This window comes from Haliaeetus albicilla, chromosome 12 (assembly GCF_947461875.1).
Source record: "Haliaeetus albicilla chromosome 12, bHalAlb1.1, whole genome shotgun sequence".
Taxonomy (NCBI): domain Eukaryota; kingdom Metazoa; phylum Chordata; class Aves; order Accipitriformes; family Accipitridae; genus Haliaeetus; species Haliaeetus albicilla.
The window spans coordinates 6,236,058-6,255,819 of record NC_091494.1 but is presented as its reverse complement, the minus strand read 5'-3'; the positions used below and the strand labels follow the sequence as shown (position 1 = coordinate 6,255,819).

The window sequence follows — 19,762 nt, the reverse complement described above, 5'->3', positions numbered from 1 at the left end:
AACACAAGACTACCATCCACTGAGACAAATTTATACAATGATGAACTGATACTATCAAGGCAATGGCCTCGAGAGTCTGTAGAGCTTTATTTAAACCCTTACACAAAGGTCAGCGGCGTATTGAAAACAAATCAAAGTACAGGCTGTGAAAATTAATCAATGGGGAGTCCCTGGATGGACTTCTAGAACTGCTGCAGTGTGGTGCAGGGCTGGTCACTCCCTGCCTGTGCAGAGCCGAACACAGCCTTGCAGCTCAGCTCCAAGAGCATCTGAGCATTTGACATTGTTTAATCAGGGCCAGCTTGTGCGGTTACTATGTAAGATAAAATCTTAGTTCTTAGTCTGTATGCCTGAGAACTAGGGAGATGCCTGCACGATAGATATTAATTAGCACAAGGGCATACAGTCTGAATAGATGTGGCTGGCAAGGAACATCCAGGGAAGGAGAAGCACAGATAAAAAAACGCTGAATGAACCTTCTGCCTCCATCCTTCGGGGTTTACTGGGTATTTAATCTTTGTCAACTGTACAGCTCTTGTACTTCTTTACGTTAGGAAGTCCAAATCTCATTTTATTATTAGCAACTTGGGTTCCTAAAATACCATTTAAAAAAGAGAACAGGAAAAGTGCATTTTCTCTTTTTTTCTCTTCTATACATACAACCTTGTTTCCAAAACCAGCAGGGATAACTTTCAAAAGAAGGAAATGAACTTTTTGGTGAAGATAAGGTTTTCAGAATGTCATCTTAGTTGGTTGAGAACAAGAATGACCATAAAGAAGCTTATAATGGAAGTTCTTACCCTCCTTAATGGTAGCATTGCAACACAACTTTATCATACAGAAAGGTGAATGCAATGCAGACAATTCTTTCCCTGCCCTCTTTCCATATTCTTAGTTTCTTCTCTTCCGGTTTGGATCCACCCTTCTCTGTCTTTTTTTCCCTGCTCTAGCTCCTCTTGACAAAGCCTTCTTTAAAACTAAACAAGCAAAAAGGAAACAGCCAGCACTGAGCCGGTGTTTGAAGACCATGAGATTATGTACTCTACTGCTATTTTCTGTTCCTCTGCTGTTTAGACTGGGACTGGACTACCTTCCTCTGCAGGGGTTTTGATATCAGCAGGATTTTTTAGATGCTTCAGTAACACCTATAATGAAACAACAGTAGCAAGTGACAGAGGTCCAAATTGGACCTGGAGTGCTTTTTTGATCCAGAATTGAGATAAAAGCTTAATAGCACAAACACAAATGTGCATGTGTAGACATAGGCAGGTGCAAACTCAAGGAAATAATCTCCAGATTTAGGATAACCACAAGATCTTTCTGGTGTTTAGTGGGTTATATGCAGTACCACTGAAGGGCTCGTTTCTAAAAGCAAAGCCCAGACAGAGGAGGCCTTTATTTTAACCTCATAGAATTATTTGCAGCCTTATCAACTGAAGCCTATTCCCTTTCTTCTACTTATCTACTGGCTCACTGAGGCACTCAGCATTGCTGACAGTTGCAGACACTGAGCAACAGACATGGCCGTGGCACAAATCATTCTTTTCTCTTGCAAGATAATGGGACTGTCTCGAGGACTCAGACTGGCCTAACCTGGTTGCTTGTTTGTAGAGGATGTACTTACACCAGTAAGGAATGAAATGCAGGCAGAAATACTGTATCTCCCTAGCCTTTGGCCTTGTTTTTATTGGCAGTGAAATTCTATTCCATTTAAGTTACTGAGTGGGAGGGATAACTACCTGAAACATCCCTCTGTGGGTAGCAGCATGACCAGGGGTATATGTAAGGAGTAACGATAAACTAGGATCTTCTGCTTGAAGCTATTCTACTACCATATTGTTTAGACATGCTGGCTAAGTTTGTTTTTGCAATTTTGCTATCTTCAGGAGTTCAGAAATCATGAATAAGCACGGAAATGTCTGAGTTCTCCAAAATCATGAAATTACTTCTAGCTGCTTACCTGAGGAAACTAAGCTTATACAGGCATGCTTTCTATCCATCAGTCTGTCAGTTCCCTCCTACTAATATTTCAACCTGTTTCATGGTTTAAAACAAATTTGACAGAGGGATTTTGTCTCAAAGATAGTATATTCCTACATATTTGTGAAAGTAGGTAGCTGGAGTAAAGAGCGAATTCCTCTTGAGCCATAGAATCATAGAATTAAAGGATAATTTAGGTTGGAAGGGATCTCTGAGGGTCTTCTGCTCAGAGCTGCTGCAGCCTATGGCACCAGCATCAACAAATTACTAAACCTTAGAGAATCCATGACAGTACAATTTTGAATTATGGAGGAAAAGTTTGTGTTGAATCCTGCACATTAGACATTGGAGACTCCAGTCACAAGGCATAAACCTGTGGGACATTTCTTTCATAGCCATTTTGCTCACAGAGCATCTTGTTTCTAATTAGTCTCTTATTTCAAATTTTTAAATCTTCTGCCTGTCTTCAGCAATTTGCTGCAGGGAGGCATTGTTAAGATACATCCATTAGGATTATGAGTTCCTAAATCAGAGCTGTATAAATGTCTGACAGGTGGTATGGCTGTGAAACTTTGGTTTGCAGTTGTATCAACATCATGATGTTGAGTTCATTTGATTCACTTACTGAGGAAGAGAAAGGGTTAAAGTCAGCCCTGACAGAATTCAGCTCACTAAAAGCAGAGTCTGGACTTCCCAAAGTTGGGGGCTGCCATTACTGTTGTTGGAGACAATAGCACATTTCCCATCAAATCCAGCACTGCTTGATAATCAAAAATAGTACAGTTCATGTAGACAGAAGATACATCGTCAGGGACAGACTCTTGAAAAGGGGTCCATTATTCTTTGTGAAGCTACAGCTCATTAAATGCTGGTGAAAGGTGCTATTTTGAGAAAGTGTCATTTGATAGTCACTGAACCGATCCAGTTCGAGCAAATCTCCCCATACTGTCTCAACCCTCTCCTGAATAATTCCAGATGAGGGTAGGAAAATAAGCTAGTGCTTGGTTTTTAAATAGAAATTTGATGGAATATACATTTGGAAGGCAAATTTTACTGAAGTCCAAGATACACGCTTAATATGAGCATTTCAATGTGAATATTGGAAAATTCATTGGTAGAGTTTAGACCATAATGTAAAAATGTAGGTACCTCATAAACTAAAAGTAATTGTGACTAAATCATATAGTTGCTCCAATCTCAGCAGCTTACAGATTCTATGTAATTTCTCTTCCTCGTAGCTTCATACCTGGTTACTTGTCTCTATTTTTCTATTTCTATTAAGTTTTCTATTCTCCAAGGGGAATATTAAAGGTCAGGTGGCAAGATGCTCATGCTACTCAATCTGTTTCTAGCTATCATTTTCAGCTAGTTGCTGTAGTGAGGATTACCAGCTTTTGCAAAACATCTAAACATCCTGAAAATCTCAGAGGTTTATTTTCTGTATAGTCTGCAACTTCTTTCCATAGATACCAAAATGGCTGATTCTTTGGATAACATTTCCTTTTTCATAGTCCAGCAGCAAAGCTGTTTGTTAGTTATAAGTACATTCCCAGCAACCCCCTATATCCTAGGCAAGTGCTTATATTTTGATCTTGGTTACAAGGGTGAAGAGAATGGGATTGCTCCAGATTTGTTTACCACTGGAAACTGGAATTAATATAGCTTTCCAAGTACTTCCTGATACAAGCTTTTCTGTCCTGTTGTGTATCTCATCTCCTGCTGCTGCCTCTCTTGCAAGGCTCCACAGTCCATTGTTGTTAGGGATCTGTTTAGTATATCTCTGCTTCCACTGATGGGAGCTGTTGAACTGTTCTTTTTCCCAACCCAAAACAATTCTTGCATAGCCAAAGTGGACTTCTTCCTTCCATCCTGACGTCCAGCTCTGTGGGACTCTTCTCTTTCCTCCTTACCCTCTGGGGTGACTCCCCAGAGTCCAGCATCCTGGCATGGATCTCACTTCCCATTGCTCAGCTGTTTCCTTTATCCTGGCCAGATGCTCAGGTGCCCTCTTCTCTGTGCCTTAAACAGATTTCAACATATGTTCCAGCAGTTCAATCCCCCACTTTACAGTTTCTGCAAGGAACATGATAGAGCAATGAGAAAGCATTGGCTGAATTTCAAAGAGTACAAGTGTGACAGCACACTTGGGTAATTAATAGGGGTGAGGGGAAGATAAGATTTGTGTATTTATGGTGATTATTTCTTTATTATCTTCTAGGTATGACATAAGCTGCAGAGGCAGTGAGTACAGACTCCACCACTAAAACTCTGAGGTAGAATTTCCCCGTTTTGTGGTGTTGAATATTTCATGAATTTCAAATGCCAATTACAAGTTACTTGCTGCCTGCTAGGAACAATAGGAAGCTTTGAAAGGACTTGCTCCCATTCTTGCAATCTATACCACATGTTTGTTGACTCCTTTTTTATCTGAGAATACAAAGGTTCAAGGGTGATGACTGAAACTCACCCAAGCAAAGGTGGTCCTCACACAGCAGCTTGCACTGCTGCTTTCTGTACCCTGAGCTAGAGGATATCAGTTTTTATGGCTCTCAGTCTATTCTTCTATAGTTCTGAGCTCATTAGGAATGTGATTTTTCACATTTGCATTGCAGCACTGGATTTTTATTAAAATAGCACTACGTATATATGTACATATAAATATGTATATACGAGCTGGCAAAATCCCCTAAGAAACAAATGAATCTTTGGCTGCTTCACCTGCGTTCTCCCTACTAAATCCATTCCCTTTGTATCTATGCCAAATCTTGGAGCAGTATCTGACAAATATTGTTAAAAAGGAACCTATTTCCCTCAAAACCAGTTCTCCCTTTTCCAGGTCTCCAGGCAGGTGGGTTCTCTATACCCCCTTTGAATGTACTGTGCAGCCAATGATAGGCAACTGTCCTAGCTTTTCTGAAATGTTCTAAAAATGTGCCTATAAATGTCCATTTGCTGACATGGAAAGCACTGCCATAATGCTGATGATAAATAATGTCCATGATAGTAGTTTCATACCATTAGACGAGGATAATTCCCAGCCTCCCGCACTTAGTTCTTGGAAGGCTCTCAAATAAAAATATCATTACTTTGAAGTTCTCTGGACACAAAACTGTCATTACATTTTAAGGACTTTAAAACTCCCTCTGAGTTTGGTACCTATAACTCCTGGAGCCAAGTTTTTAGAAGTGCTTAGGAACCCACACTTGGAGACAGAGCTACACAAGAATGCATGTTCTGGTTTTTAGCACTTTGGGCTACCTGCTTTGGGCTATCTGCTAGACAAGGCCTAGATTCAATACAGCACTTAGGCTCTTATTTCAGGTTAAGCTTCTCCCCCCCCAAAATGGGACTACAGTATTTGCTAAAATGATGTGCTTGAAAAATTGCTTCAAAGCAGGTGTGATACTGAAGTGAAGCTTAATGCTTTATAGATAGGTGTAAAGGTTAACAAACATGGTGTCCCCCCCAAAACCCTTAAAAAACTTACCTGCATCTGAGGAATCATATGCATCGTATAGACTGGACACTGGTGGCTGGGAAGTGCTAGCCAGAATTCTGGGCATGGGGGATATCTGCATGCTTCTGTAATAGTGTAGCAGTGTGCCAGTCAGCCTGACTCAGTCTTTGCACCTGATAATTTTCTTTCCTAGCTACAGAACTGATAAAGGAGCATTCTGCTTCTTGCATGCTCTGTTGTGTTCTTTCCCCACTTCAGGGCTGTAAGAGAATCTTATTTGTGTCACCAAATAAGGCAGCACTCAGAGAATAATCCCAGAAAGACCAGGAAATGAAGAGCGTGGGCATTTTCTGAGAGCCGGCTAGAATACCTATAGCTGAAAAAGGACGAACAGCTTGATTCCTTGAGCACATCCTTTATTGCTCTGTCATTCTCTGGGAACATTAGGGACTGTGTTTAAGAAGCTGCATCAGTTTCAGATGTTATGCACCTCATTAATCAAAACACATCCTTTTGGAAAGCAGTTGATTGCAGCTTAGGCACAGAAGTGCTTACACCTCAGCATCCCTAGTGCATGGAGGAGGGAAGAAGAGGAAAAAGACCTTTAATGCTATCACTGGCTTAGTTCACATTATCTAATCTACAGGAGCATTTGAAACTCGAGATTTATTTCCCCTGAAAAGCTTGTTCTACCAGAAATTGTGATGAAAATAATAATATTAAATAATTTTTGCACTGGGTAGCTTCACTGTAGAGTATTTCAAATGAGTCACAGCCAGTCTAGGTTGTGCCAGGAGGTGGGAGGAGAAGAGGAGCAGGTGAATGCTTCAGAGAAAGGATTCAAGAGAGAGAGTGAGGGAGCAGGCAAAGAAAGATGAGGAAGCAAATGCTGTCTGTGTGTACGGTGAAGTCACTGCTGATGGCTGCATTTCCTTGAAGTAAGAGCTTAAGTAACATCCTGCTGCTTTAAATGGCAGTTACCTTAGGTGAGTGACAGGTGACTCTGGAAAGGAAAAGGTGAATATTTGTTTATGAAAGCAGAAGCGCAGAGATGGGGTGAGGATTTCCTCACTGCTTGCAGTGGGCATTTGTTGCCTGTGTTTAGCCTCCCTGCCTGTCTGCACGGTTCACGTGGTTTCCTTTTCCTAGGAGGTATGATTTTAAATGTATCTAGAAAGCCTCAGATATTGACTCTATTCAAAAATATATGTAAACAGTCTCTCATGTGGCTAAACAGATTCTTAATTTAACTCCACTGGTTTCAAAGGCTTTACACTAATTTGAAATAATTTGAACCAGTTTTATCAATGTAAGAACTTCTTAACAGAATAAACAGCCATTCCCAAAGAAGCACAGGGCAGGATTGATTGCCACCTCTTTTCCTCCTTTTCTCCAAAAAAAAAGTCTCAAAGAACAAAAGGAAGGGAAATGCCTGATTTTTTAGCCTTTTTTTCCACTGCTTTGGCCTCTATTGTATGACGTGCATTGTAGCCAGCAGTGAAAGAAAGAAGGATTCCCATCCGGAGCTGTTATTTTCCCAGGAGCAGCCTCCTGCGAGACACGCTAGTCGAGGGTGAGCCGCAGAAAGTGCTGACTCAGGTGCCCATTGGGAAGTGGGTTTCCCCATGTCGTACAGAGAGCCCACGCATCCCACACACTCCTTTTTCGCCATCCCAGACCAGCCTCCCTCAATCCAGTAGGGGAGCTCTTAGAGATGCAGCTTTTTTTTTTTAATTACTTCTACAGATCCAACCCCGCAAGGGAGAAATAGTAACGTTTTGCATGTCTAACGGGTAAGCAAGACAGCAACAGAAAAAGAAACCTTCCAAACCTTCGGTAGTGTAGACAGGTACAAAACACAACGTGTTTCCCAGCAGGCAAACTTCTGCTAGAAAAGACAGGCACTCCCCAAGCCCCTGCTTTGCATGCAAGTGAGATTTTCAAGGTGAACTGCTGTTTTTTCTTTAGATTTGGATTTGCCCCTTCCCACAAAACCCCGGGTCTTGACAAGCAAACCTGCAACAAAGCAGCCACAACTCCAGAAGGAGAAAGGATCGTCAGCATCTAAGAGAAAAAGGAATCTTCTTGCTCCTTTTTTTTTTTTTTAATGTTTATGATGCTGCTACTTTTAAATTCACGGCCGCCTGGTATTTTTTACCGTTAAACCAAGGATGGCATTAAGCCTGGCACTGTCAGCTAAAGCCGAGCCGCGGGTGACTTTTGCTCAGCGGCAGGAGTTCTGCAGCGCCAGGGCGACGCGGTGCTTGCAGCCCGGCAGCGGCGGCGGCGGCAGCAGCAGCAGCGGCGGCGGCGGCGGCGGCGGCGGCGGCAGCAGCAGCAGCAGCAGCTTTGCGGCGCCCGTTCAGCCACACACACCCTTGGCAGCCAGGCGTTGCCCTTTTAAGAAGCCCGGGTGCTGGCTCAGGTAGGCAGAGCCTGTGTGCAGTAGTCGCTCCTATGGCAACCCAATAGAATGGGATCGCTTCATGAATATTCCCAGGAGCAGAGGCTGCATGAGGAATAAGTGATGACAGTGATGTAAGCAAGCAGTGGCTGCTGCAGGTTGCAGTTCATTGTGTTATTGGCCGGCAGGTTGAGGAGTTTGAGGCACCCGGGCTTGAGCTTCTCTTTCCGGATGATGTCTGCCTGCCGGGAGACACAGCACATTTGCATCTCGAAGCCAACATGGCAAGGCGGCTGCTGCTGCTGCTGCCTCTCTCCCTCGCCTTCCAGCCAGAAGAGTGTGGCTCTCCTCTAGACTTCTTGCCCAGTGCTCTGGATCTGAGCAGACAGGGATTGCAGTAACACTCACCAAGGGGAGACAAGCAGCAAGTAGCCAAATCGGGACAACGGAGGAGGTGTGGGGGGGGACTTTTTTGCCTTCCCTCTTTTTTTTTCCTTCCCTTCTGGATGCAGAGCCTGTGTTTTGATGCAGAGCCTGTGGATGCCACAGTCTGGTAAGGAGATGACACGCCAGTCTCCGGTCCCTTCTGCCCCTTGAGCTGGGGGGCAGGGGCCTGGGGGCAGTGACGGTTCCCCTCCTTGGGCAGAGCAGGGGGGTCTCTCCCTCTAACTGAGCAGCATCGGCCATGGACAAGCTGCCCCCCTCCATGCGCAAGAGGCTCTACAGCCTGCCCCAACAGATAGGACCCAAGGCGTCGATCATGGACGAGGAGGAAGACAGCGACAAGGACACTCGGAGGAAGAGCATCAGGCTGAAGCCACTGCCTTCGCCCTCTGCTGGGAGCACCCGGGCACTCGGGGGAGACCCCAGCAGAGGGGGGGACCCCGGCCTCCAGGAGACGGAGGCAGGCAGCAAGGGCGCCAAGACCAGCACCAACGGGGACTGCCGCCGCTTCAAAGGGAGCCTGTCCTCGCTGACCAGCAGGCACCTCCACGACGCGGCCGAGGAGAAGAGGCTGATCGGCGGTGAAGGGGAGACGGCTTCCCCTAGTGAGGACAAGAGCCCCCCCAGCAGTGGGGAGCTGGAGCAGGGACTGCCAGCGCCCCCACCACCAGCATCCCCCCCGGAGCCCCAGCAGCATCCCCCCCGGGCTTGCTCCTCTACCTCCATCAAAGTGGAAGGAGGAGGAGGGTGCGACCAGATCACCCCAGATGAGGAGCAGAGGCTGGGCCAAGCCGGTTTCATGCAGAGGCAGTTCGGGGCCATGCTCCAGCCGGGGGTCAACAAATTCTCCTTGAGGATGTTTGGCAGCCAGAAGGCCGTGGAGAGGGAGCAGGAAAGGGTTAAGTCTGCCGGGTTCTGGATCATCCATCCCTACAGCGACTTCAGGTACAATCCCCCCCTCCTGGCCCACTCATGTCCAGCTCAGACCTTTCCGCACAGCGCACACACCCAGACTTAACTTTCCTTGTTAATTTCCTAGTCAGAGGAGCTGGAGAACACATCCAAGATCTTCTCCAGTCAAACAATCTGCAGGTTTCATTTTATATTTAAGCTTAATTTTAGTGTCCCCACACTATTATTAATTTTAAATTGTGTTTTTAAACCAACAAGTGTCTTTTGCTTTGGCTTTTTGTAAGGGAAAGCCTCTCCATAAGTTCAGTGTAAATGGGGAAAAAGATTCCCACCTGATGCACAACTCTAGACTAAAAGAGTGGTGTCTGCTGCTTAACTAGTCCTGCATCTCCAGTTCAGAACGTATGGTCTGCCTGGTTAATGTTTCAGTTCCCATTTTCCTACCTGAAAGTCCTCTTCCTTCTGCTTCCCCAAGAGTTAGGGAGGGATGTTGCTACTGTTGCTGTTCTGTAGGCTTCTTACTGCAGCATTGCTTGTCAGGAATTGGTGTGTGCAGGGGATAGCAGCATTCATTAAAAGGGAACTTAACACCTTCAGAGTCTTACAGAGAAAGATTTTCTTTTTTGCGTCTGTAAATCCTTATTTGCAAAATTAAATTGGGCAGGGAATAGTTAACATTATCTTTATGAAAGTAATGGCTTGCTTTCACTCAGATGGCAACATTTCCATGAAGGTTAATAAAGAAGTTAATTTGTAAACCCTAGAGCCAATTTTTGTATAGTTCTGTATAGGAGAGGGGTTGTGTTTGGGTATTTCTGAGTAAAGTATTGTCTACTGCACAGGTGAATTGTCCTCTGCAATATGTATGTAAAGTACTGCAATCAATAATTAATTACTTAGTGCAATCAATGGCTAGGGTTTATTGCTTCAACTTTAATTACAACTGGCTTACATCTCACATTTAAAAGCACACAGAAGAAAATTATTCAAACACATATCTATCAAACTACATGATTTTATTGAATTCTTGGACTCTTCAAGAAACCTTGCATTATTCCCTAAAATACAGTTAGCAAGATAATTGCAGGAAGGAGTTCCAGGGTGGATTTCGGTGCCCAAAGACAGAAATGACAGAAACCTCTTGACACTACCTTTTAGGGATTTAGCAAGCAGTCCACACACTTAGAAGATTCAGCACTGGCACTGAACAGATTCCTTGATATTTGCTTGGATTAACAAATGTTATTAGAAGGCTACGTGAATTGGAAGACTGCACTGTCATTTAAATTCAGTGCATTCAAGTGTCCCAGGCGCACAGCTGACCGAGCATATGAGGGTTTCCAGTAGCTACATCATGATACATAGTCCTTGCAAGTACAATCTTATTCAAACTGAGATTGAAAAGAGTGTAATATTGCTTCCCAGTTGTGACTGATCAAGTAACACCTCACAAACACGGTGAAATGTGAGAGTGATTAGCTTTAAAAATAACAAAACTGATTTCATACTCTTGGCTATAGATCTTTGTATTATTTGCCACAAGTCTGGAGTTAAAAACTAACTACTGAGCTTTCTTAGGTTATTCTAGCAAGATGTTATCTGTGTGTTGCACCCTCAAGGAATTTTGGATTTAGTCTCTGGATTGTATTTGGATTTATGCAAAAGTAGCGTTCAGTTTGCATATCTTCTATGTATCTGTATAGTGGATTTATTCCCTTCCATCTTTATGACTATGTTTTCAGCATAGAACCAGCCTGGCAAACTTAAGTAAAAGGATTGTAGCAGCAGCTGAGGTAACCACCTTGCCCAAGGTGAGATGGTCCTAAGAGTTTATTTTTTAAGATTCCTAGTGAACCAGTGCTTATTCCTTAAAACGGCACAGTAAATTATGAGGTAGGTTTTTATATCTGAGGTACTTGGCTATAGGGCCACTCCTAGCCTTACACAAAGGAATGGAAATATGCAGGGAAGCTTAGACTCTCCCAGGCCAGCTGATCACACTGAGTCTGCTAACACTCAGATGTTTGTATGCGTGCAGATATATATGAATACATGTATGACTTGTTAGTATTAATAATAAAATCCTCCCCTGACGTAGCTTTGCATTGGTGCGGAGAAAGCACAGTGAGTTGGATATCTGTACCCTGGTGCAAGACATTCTCTGCTTGGTGTCAGATTCCAGGTAGGCTGATATCTGGCTGCTTTGTGTTTCTTCTAAATTGATGCTAGAAGCCTAGCACACAAATATGTGCTTTCTCTCTACTATTATATATCAAAATCAGATGGGGCAGTGGTACTGATTGTACAGAGAGACATCTGAAGAGCCCAGGAGGAGTTGGATGCACCACGGTGTGGTCAGTATGTATATTTGGGGGGCAACTTTGTTCACCCGTCTTTCTAGGTCACTTGCAGCATATCTGTTTGAATATGAATGCTGCTTAGAGAAAATGCATGGGCTTCCATGAAAAATGACCTATGAACAATGGCTGCTTGGAAGAAGAGTGGGAGCTTTCCCAGATTCTGTTCAGATTTTGTGTTCCCTCCTTCTCTGAATGCTACTAAAGCATCTGTCTTGGAAAAAACACATGAATATGAATAACATCTTTTGACCTCTGAAATGCAGCAGATTGCACCAAAGAGCAGATATTATCAAAATATATCCTTGACCCAAAGGACTCTATTTTCTGCTTTGCAAATTACGCAGTGCAATGCGTGATTGCTCCTTGTTATAGATGGGTGCAGATTCTGGAGCTTTAGGATCTTGTAAGAGGCATGAGTCTCCATTATCCTGCACTTTGCTGTCACCAAAGCTGTGCAGCAGCATTTGCTGTACAAGTTTCAAGTTAATAAATATTTAGATCCAGATCTTGTTCTCTGTCTTTTTGGAGAAACCAGTTTCACTTCTGAGAGTGAGGTGCATCTCCAGGCATTTTGGTAGAGCTCCAGACTTCATGACTCCTGTCTCAGTACAGTTTGAGATTAGAAGTTTTGAAGGGAACACTCCAGCCCTATTTACTGGAGCTTGATTCTGCTGCGAAATGACATTGGTGTAATTCCTCTGACTTCACGGAGTTGCTGCTTCTTCATGCTATGGGAGAGGAGTTCCTGTTTCAGAATAGAACAGAGGCTTTCATCATAGTCTCATTAAATTATCATTTTAGCATCTAATACAGCTAATTCCAGTGGCAAATCATGACCCTCCAAGAGTAAAGCAAATTAATATAGATTAAGGCTCTGTTGATTTCTGCTTTTAGTCCATTGTGAGGGGAAAAGACACCAAATGACCTTTATAAAAACCAAACTCGGTGCCCCTGAGTACCATGACTAATGCAGTGAACTAGTTCTAGAAGCACTTAAAAGGTGTCTTAGCAATTTCTAATGAAATTAAGAATACTAGCTCCTATTCTGAGGTGCAGATGTATGTGCTAGCGGCTTAAGTTTATTTGCATCTGTGGTTGATCGCACATCGGTGCAGAGCCAAACTATTTCCTAGATCAAGATTTATCTGCGACTTTGAAAGGTTTTTCACTGGGTAGGTAGAATTGTAATTTATTGCTTAGAGGAAGCATTGATCCAGTACAATTGGTTTAATAAAAAAATTCCAGACAAACAATGATCTATCTAGTTTGTAGCTGACTGAAGCATACTGGTTGTAGGTGCTATCCAGAATGGCTTGCAAAAAAGTGTAGCATGCTGCTTTTAGAAAGGCCTGAGAATGCATACACGATCTGAAGGACCAAAATAGTCCAAACAGTGGATGTAAATAGAACTGAACATTATTCACTGCCCAGTAATCTATTAACTTCTTCACAGAAAAGAGAAGCTGCTACCTCCTTGAAAACAATGGAAAATATTCCACTCGGTAACAGTCCCAGCTTCAGGTTTTAGAATTTTTCTTTTCACTGTTCTCCCTTACTTGTAATACTTGTCTGCAAACAGATCCTTTTTTTCATTTGCTTCCTCTGCCAGAGCTCCCTATCTGCTTGGGAACCTGGGGAGTTTTCTGTGGCACCAAAAGAAATAGACACTCAGGTGCGATGTATAAGGTAGGGGAATTCCTGAAGAACAAAATCATTTGCTCCCCTTCACGCTGCTCCAGACCTCTAAGCAGTGTCATTCAGACTGTCTCTCATGGGGAATCAGTGGGATTTACTAATTGTAGTACTAAATACTGAACCCAGTACCATTGGTGGGACTGAGCAAAAATGGGAAGGGTGTGTGTTTACCTTTTCCACTCCCTGGAGTAGAACTGATTTCCAGAGTGCCACAGGGAGTGTTGCTTTGTCTGTGGCGATTGTTTTCATTCGTAAGCTTTTCACTATTTTGTTAGAAGGATAAACAATTTGTGAAGCATACAGCACTGCTTACTGACTTTGGCAGTTCACTTGGGGGATGTTGCTCTCCCTGCTCTCAGACAGTAACGCCCTTTTCTGTACCTGATGCCCAGAACGCTGCTTCTTGTGCTGGCCTCACTTCATGCCTATCCGCATTCAGAAGCTGCCCACAAACTCTGAACTTATGACTTGTCCACTGCTCATAGCAAAGTAAAATGAAAGCTACCCATTGTGTGAGCCTTATTTACAGCAAATTGAAATTCTGGTTCAGTGAAACCTCTGCTTAGAGGGAAAGGTCAGGAAAACAGTTGCATTAGTAAGAGCACCTGTGTCTGTTGTTAGAAACAAATACAAGTGCAAATCAGACACAGGTTTATTGGTAGGCAGCTCATCTTTTCTTGTTCATGCTGATGGCAGTTGCCTCAAAAACGTATGGGGACACTGCTAGCTGAGGGATGGGAGATGCTTTCCTGAAGTCAGATCTTGCTGTGTTGACCACAGACAACTTTCCTGCTAATTCCCAGGGCAGTTTTGCTGGAGCAGAGTGAGGGGATCCAAACAACAAGAATATGAGGGATAATCCAAACCCTGCTGAACGGCATGGGTTGGATTTCTGTTGTCTTCAGTGGACTGTGAATCAGGCTGCAGAAGAAACATGGTTCTGTGACCATGAACTAAGGGGACCAAACCAGTGCAGCCGTACTTCCCATGTCCATAGCAAGTCATCACATGCTTCCTGCCCTAGTTCACATGTCATGAGGCAGAGGATAAAAAATCCCACACTAGCCAATCAGTGTGGGGATATAGTTTTTTGTATGAGACGTGTTCAGATGCTACAAAAGGCAGTGTTTGAAAACAGGAAGGTCTCAGTAAATGAAACACCTCAGTATATCACCATAGTATGTTTTAAGACTATAATCATATAATCTTACAGTATTTTCATGTATGTTCACATGCAGAAAATGAGATGAAAGTGTATAAATAAATACTAAAGCAAGCACTGAGATTTAAGAAGACGCTAATTAAGATTTTCTGCATAAACTTAATTCAGGCCCTTCATACAAATCTCTGCCAATAGATGAACATATTATCTCTTCCACAGAAACCCATGCCTCATTCAGTGCACACAGGGATGGTTCCTTTGTGAAAAACTATTTAACGTTTTCTCCATCTCTCCTTGTAAGATAGCATATCATATTTATTATATCTTATTCAGATCCTATTCTGAAAAAAACAGGTTAATTTTCTCATGGCCTTTTTTTTCTTTAGCACTTATAAAATATTCAACTATAATAGCAGTAGATGTTCATTTTGCTTCCTGACACCTTGGCTAGGAAACTGGTACTATCATCCCCAGTTTATAGCAAGGTGGTAGAGACTCATAGAGATTAAGGTCAAAACCATTAATTAACTTGGTGTAGTCAATTTGAGGACCTGTTTTGCAGAGTAGGTAGCATTACACAGCATACCTTATGTTCAGAGCTCTGCCTCTGTGGGTGCTTAGTAAGGGATCAAACACCGCTGTGACCCGGAAGACAAGGGCACAGAGATAATGACTACCTGTTTTAAGAGTAATGGGTGCTTTAAGAGGATTGGGACATTCTGATTTGGACCATTTCTTAGACTAGCTTGGTGAGCAGCCAGACTGAGAAATAGGCATGCCTGTCCCACCCACCCTCTTCCTAAGCCTCTGATGTTTGTCAGTTTATTTGTTGTTATAGAAAAAAAAAAGCTGTAAACAATGACATGGTATTCACCCAATAATATTATTCTAATTACAGTTTGGAACTGAGCGATTTGCCTAACACCTCTGCAGGAACTTTTTGGCAGAGATGGAATCTCCAGGGCACCGCTCATCTGCCCTAGCCATCACATCTCATTCTGCAGTTCCTTATCTCTTTTATTGCAAACCTTCCAGATTGTGCAAGAAATGAGCTCCTATAGAAAATCTCTTTCCTGCACAGATCTGCCTCAAGTCCTTCCTCTCATCTTGAATGAAGCATGAATTCTATGGGAAGAGCTATTTTGAATCATGTAATGACTGTAACATAATACATGCGTACAACTAACCTCCATTCTGCTATTTCATAACTTCAGCTTTTGACTTTGCAGTCTAATTTTTAATACAGTGTTTTTGTACAGTTGTTGAGGTTTTAAAAAACAAATAAATCCCTATCCTCATCATAATAATATCTCTGGATTTATTAACAGGTATGGATATTTTCAAGGATATGCTGCACTGCCCTCTGCTCTGAATTAAGCAATGCCTGGTAGCAGGTAGTTACAGCAGAGAAACAATGATGCACCAGGTTCTTGGGTTACTCTCCAGGCTTCCAAAGGAAATAGACTCTGCTTATTATAAACTCTCTGCTTGTTTTCTCCCCAGTACCTAACCATGATGCCTTCTGCCCCACTCTGTCCAACCTGTTGTTTTCTCCATCGCTCACTTCAAGTTTGTGTTTCTTATCCCACCAGTCCCATCTCCATTTTCTAGGCTTCTCGTGGCAGGTTTCTTGTCCAGCCGGTCCTGGGTCCCAATACCCAGCTTATCATCTGATCACTGTTTTCCACCTTGCCTTAGTTTTTATTCATGCCTCTCCTGCATCCCTCCCCCTCCCCCCCCTTGCCCCGCCATGTTCCAGTTGCAGTATGTTGCTCTTGGCACTTTACTCAGTCCGGTTTCCTCCCTTGCCAGTCTCCATCCTTATCCTTCAGGTTTTTTTCTGGGTGAGTCTCCCCAGATTAGTTTCCTTTCCTTCTATATATTCTTACTTGCTATCGTCCCTCCGACTCTTCAAAGACTCTCAGTTTTCTCAGTTCCTGCTTTTCTTCCTGATTTAAGAATGGATCATTTTGCCCAGTAATTTAAAACCCTTCGACGTGATCCCTCTTTCCATTCTTGGACACTACCACCTCAGCAATGTTTAGACAAACTCTACCCATTTTTATTTTTTAAACTTGAAATATCTCAATCTTTGGAGCTAAGCATTTAAAATGGTGAATTTGTATAGAAGCACAATCTCCACTGCATTAGTGTGAAACAGATTTTATTTATGGGAAAAAAATGTGTTTTCTAAAGGTGTTTATTGGTAGGCACACACAGAGTCAGTGTAGGACTTTTCAGTACTATTATAAGCAGGTAAACTTAAGCTTTCAATACAGTGTTACTCTGGTTAGGTAACTGTGCTAGTGCTTTCTGTTGCACTGAGTTTTTTCTGCTGTAGAGTCACTGCTGCTGCACTGAAATCCATTTATTATGCAGATAAAAGAGTGATCTTTGTCTGGAGATAACATAGTGTCATTTTAGCTTGAAACCATTGAAATTTGTCTTTGTTTCTGATGTGTTATGAGCATCTCATTAGCAAGCCCATGAATCCCTCAGTTTGCTCTTGAAACCAACTATCTGAGCTCTCATCTCTGCCAGAGCATAGATTTCTTCCTTTCTCTTATTTTTGAAAGCTGTGTTGGTGCCAAGGCAGTTATAGGTCAATTGAGTTATTGTTGGTTCTAATTGGCACTCTAACAAGCTATTAAATCAATTTACCTACAGATGAATGTCACTCAAAAACAAAGGTGCCAACTCCTTTTCTGTCTTTGAGAACTTCAAAAAAACCCATTTCCACTGATGAGTGTAAGGGAAAGGCCAGTCTGTAGGGAAGTGACTAGTGAGAGCATAAGATTTTACCCCTAAATGTTTACGCCAGGAGGTCTATGGCTGAACAAGGTCCAGGCTGTTCCTGTCTGTGGAGGGATGAGACTATTTCCAGAACTCAAGGCCAAGAGGAAGAATTAAGAAAATCACCAACTCTGACAAATGCTCCTATATCCCTTCCCTGGTTTGTAACAGAGCATAGATTTATTTCCATGTGGAGAGACCTACATCCTCTTCTCCTCCTTTATTGGTTCTCTGTGTCCCACATGTGTTCCTGTGACTGCTGGTGCAGATGTAGTATCCACAACCATCTTTCAAATCAGGCAGCACCTGGCTGGTGACATCATTACCTTTTTGGTGTCCAGTGACCTATAACTTCATGAGATTTACTTGCTCTGTGTTGCAGAAGAGTCAGTGTTATTATGGTGAATAGGGTTGATTTAAGTTCTGTTTTGAAACGTTTAGATAACCTCTTCCTCTAGCAGCCATACAGTGCTTATTCCCACATTATCTGGGCATTTCTTAGTGAGATGGTTGTAAACCAGTCACTTTTCACCCTACAAGTCAGGACAAGGTTTCTTGACCAAGCAGCACTGCAAGTTCATGTTGGGGTCTCCAAATCAAAGCTGCTTTATATGTGACAAGCAGTAAGAACTGCTCAGGTATCCTTGCTTAAGTGGGCAATTTTTTTGGTAAGCACAAGGCAGATGAGAACATAGCTTGGCTCTGTGCAGTTCTACAGCTCTGCAGTGCTGACAGCACTAAAATCAGGGTTTTGTCAGCAGACAAAGCAGTTAGGACTCCAGAAACAGGGAAGAGAGAGCAGATGTGTGCGGGGCTAACAAGGTGCTATTATAGAGACCTTTTTCTGCCCCTTTTCCGTGTTGAATGGTTTGCTACCTGGGAAGTCCCTTTACAAATTGAAATTATTCATTCCACACAGTATATTCACAGTGGCTGACATCAAATATGGTCACCCCGTGCCTAGTATTAGCACCAGACTGTAGTAAAACCAGGCTGTTAACTCCTGAAGAGACGCTACATGCAGCAGGGGAAAACAGTGCTGGTGAGAGCAAAGCAGATGAGCATCCAAAGGGGAATTCCAAGGTCAGCTTGAGGGCCCACCACTTGGACATTATAGGGGCACAAATGCTTCCCCAGCGATGCGCAAAAGCTAATCTCTTTTGTGGTGACTCGTCCAAATGTGCTAATTAAGGATTTAAATCTCTGCCTCTTTGGATGGAGAGGTTGTCTGTGTTTATGCATCTATTGTTAAAGAGCTTAGAGGCAGGAGAGGTGCTGCAGGTTGCCAGCTGACTCTAGTGTGGGAGATATAACCCCTTTTTTTTTATTTTCACAACTGCTCAGGGTTCTTGTGACTGCCAGGAAGTCAGTAGCTGTGCACTGAGTAACTCCTCATCCCTGTACACAGCTCCAGTGAGACTGTATGCAGAGGAACTCTGATGGGATTCAGTTTTCCTGGTCAGAGCTGCTGAGCACTGTTAGTCTGATGCTTGGTTCCACCCTCTGCATGTTTGGGGGATGGAAAGGCTAGTGAAGTGCATTTGGATTTGCCTGGGTGTGGGAAAGATATGTCTTGCAAAGTTATCGGCGCTCTGAAGCTTGTGAAGGAGATAACAGCTGCATTCCAAAGACTTGGGGACTCCACATGAGTAAGTCCCTTCCTCCCAGCCGTTGCTTCACACGTGATTTAAGGGCAAGGTGCTAACTCATCACAGTACTAACTTCATTGTTATCCAGTGCAATGTCTCGTCTGCAAAGGAGTTGTGTGTGCACATGTGTATGTGCGTGTCTCCGGGAGACGGAAGAAGTGGAGGCCCCTAATCATCCAGCCCTGCTCTGTGTGTTCTCTCACCTCTGTCCACCTTTGTGACCAGGCTGGAGGGATGGTGCAGAGCACAGGGGTGTGGGCTGAGCAAGTGCAGTGACATCTTGGCTCTCTGCAGAGAAGCAGAAGTTGCATTAGGCATAGTGAAGCAGTGCAAAGGTGACGTTTCCTGGCAGTGTCAGGGTTTGGACTAGCTCTCCCAACAGTCAAAATGATAACAGAAACGATAATGATGACTGACTCTATGCAGCTTTTTTAACAATAGGAAACCTGCTTTCAGTAAGCAAAAATTCTTGATGCTTGATCTTTTCCCCTTTGCTTTAAAGTACTAATGCGTGCACAAGTCATACTTCTATTAATAGCAAGAGGAATATTTTTTTCCATCCCTGGTTTTCTGTGAATTGTGGGGAGGGCAGGAGAAAGGACCAGTCTAGACTACAGATCATGGTCTGTTCTCCTTGATGCCTCTACAAACCATTTGTATCATTCTCCCATGCTGATTTAGCTGCAGATACACTTTGAATCATAAGCAGTGTATAACAGATCGAAGGACAAACTGGAAGGCAGGGCAGGCATCTAGTTTTGACCCTGTGAGCCATCTGAACAGAATACTCTGTGCCTTGATTTCTCCAACTTTGAAAAGGGGGTGATGGTACTGCCAGGGGCCATGGAAGAAGCTGTAAAACTCAAAAATATTTTAATGTAACAGAAGATGCCAGAGTAGATATCA

General features: G+C 43.1%; 1 protein-coding gene across 1 annotated transcript in view; it reads left to right on the top strand.

Annotated features, from left to right (window-relative positions):
- The first annotated feature begins 7,024 nt into the window (after positions 1-7,024).
- Positions 7,025-19,762, top strand: part of HCN4 (hyperpolarization activated cyclic nucleotide gated potassium channel 4) — a 115,880-nt gene continuing 103,142 nt past the window's right edge. The window contains exon 1 of the mRNA XM_069797783.1: positions 7,025-9,230. Coding sequence (XP_069653884.1) covers positions 8,527-9,230 — 704 coding nt within the window. The 5' untranslated portion in view covers positions 7,025-8,526. The remainder of the gene's footprint in view (positions 9,231-19,762) is intronic.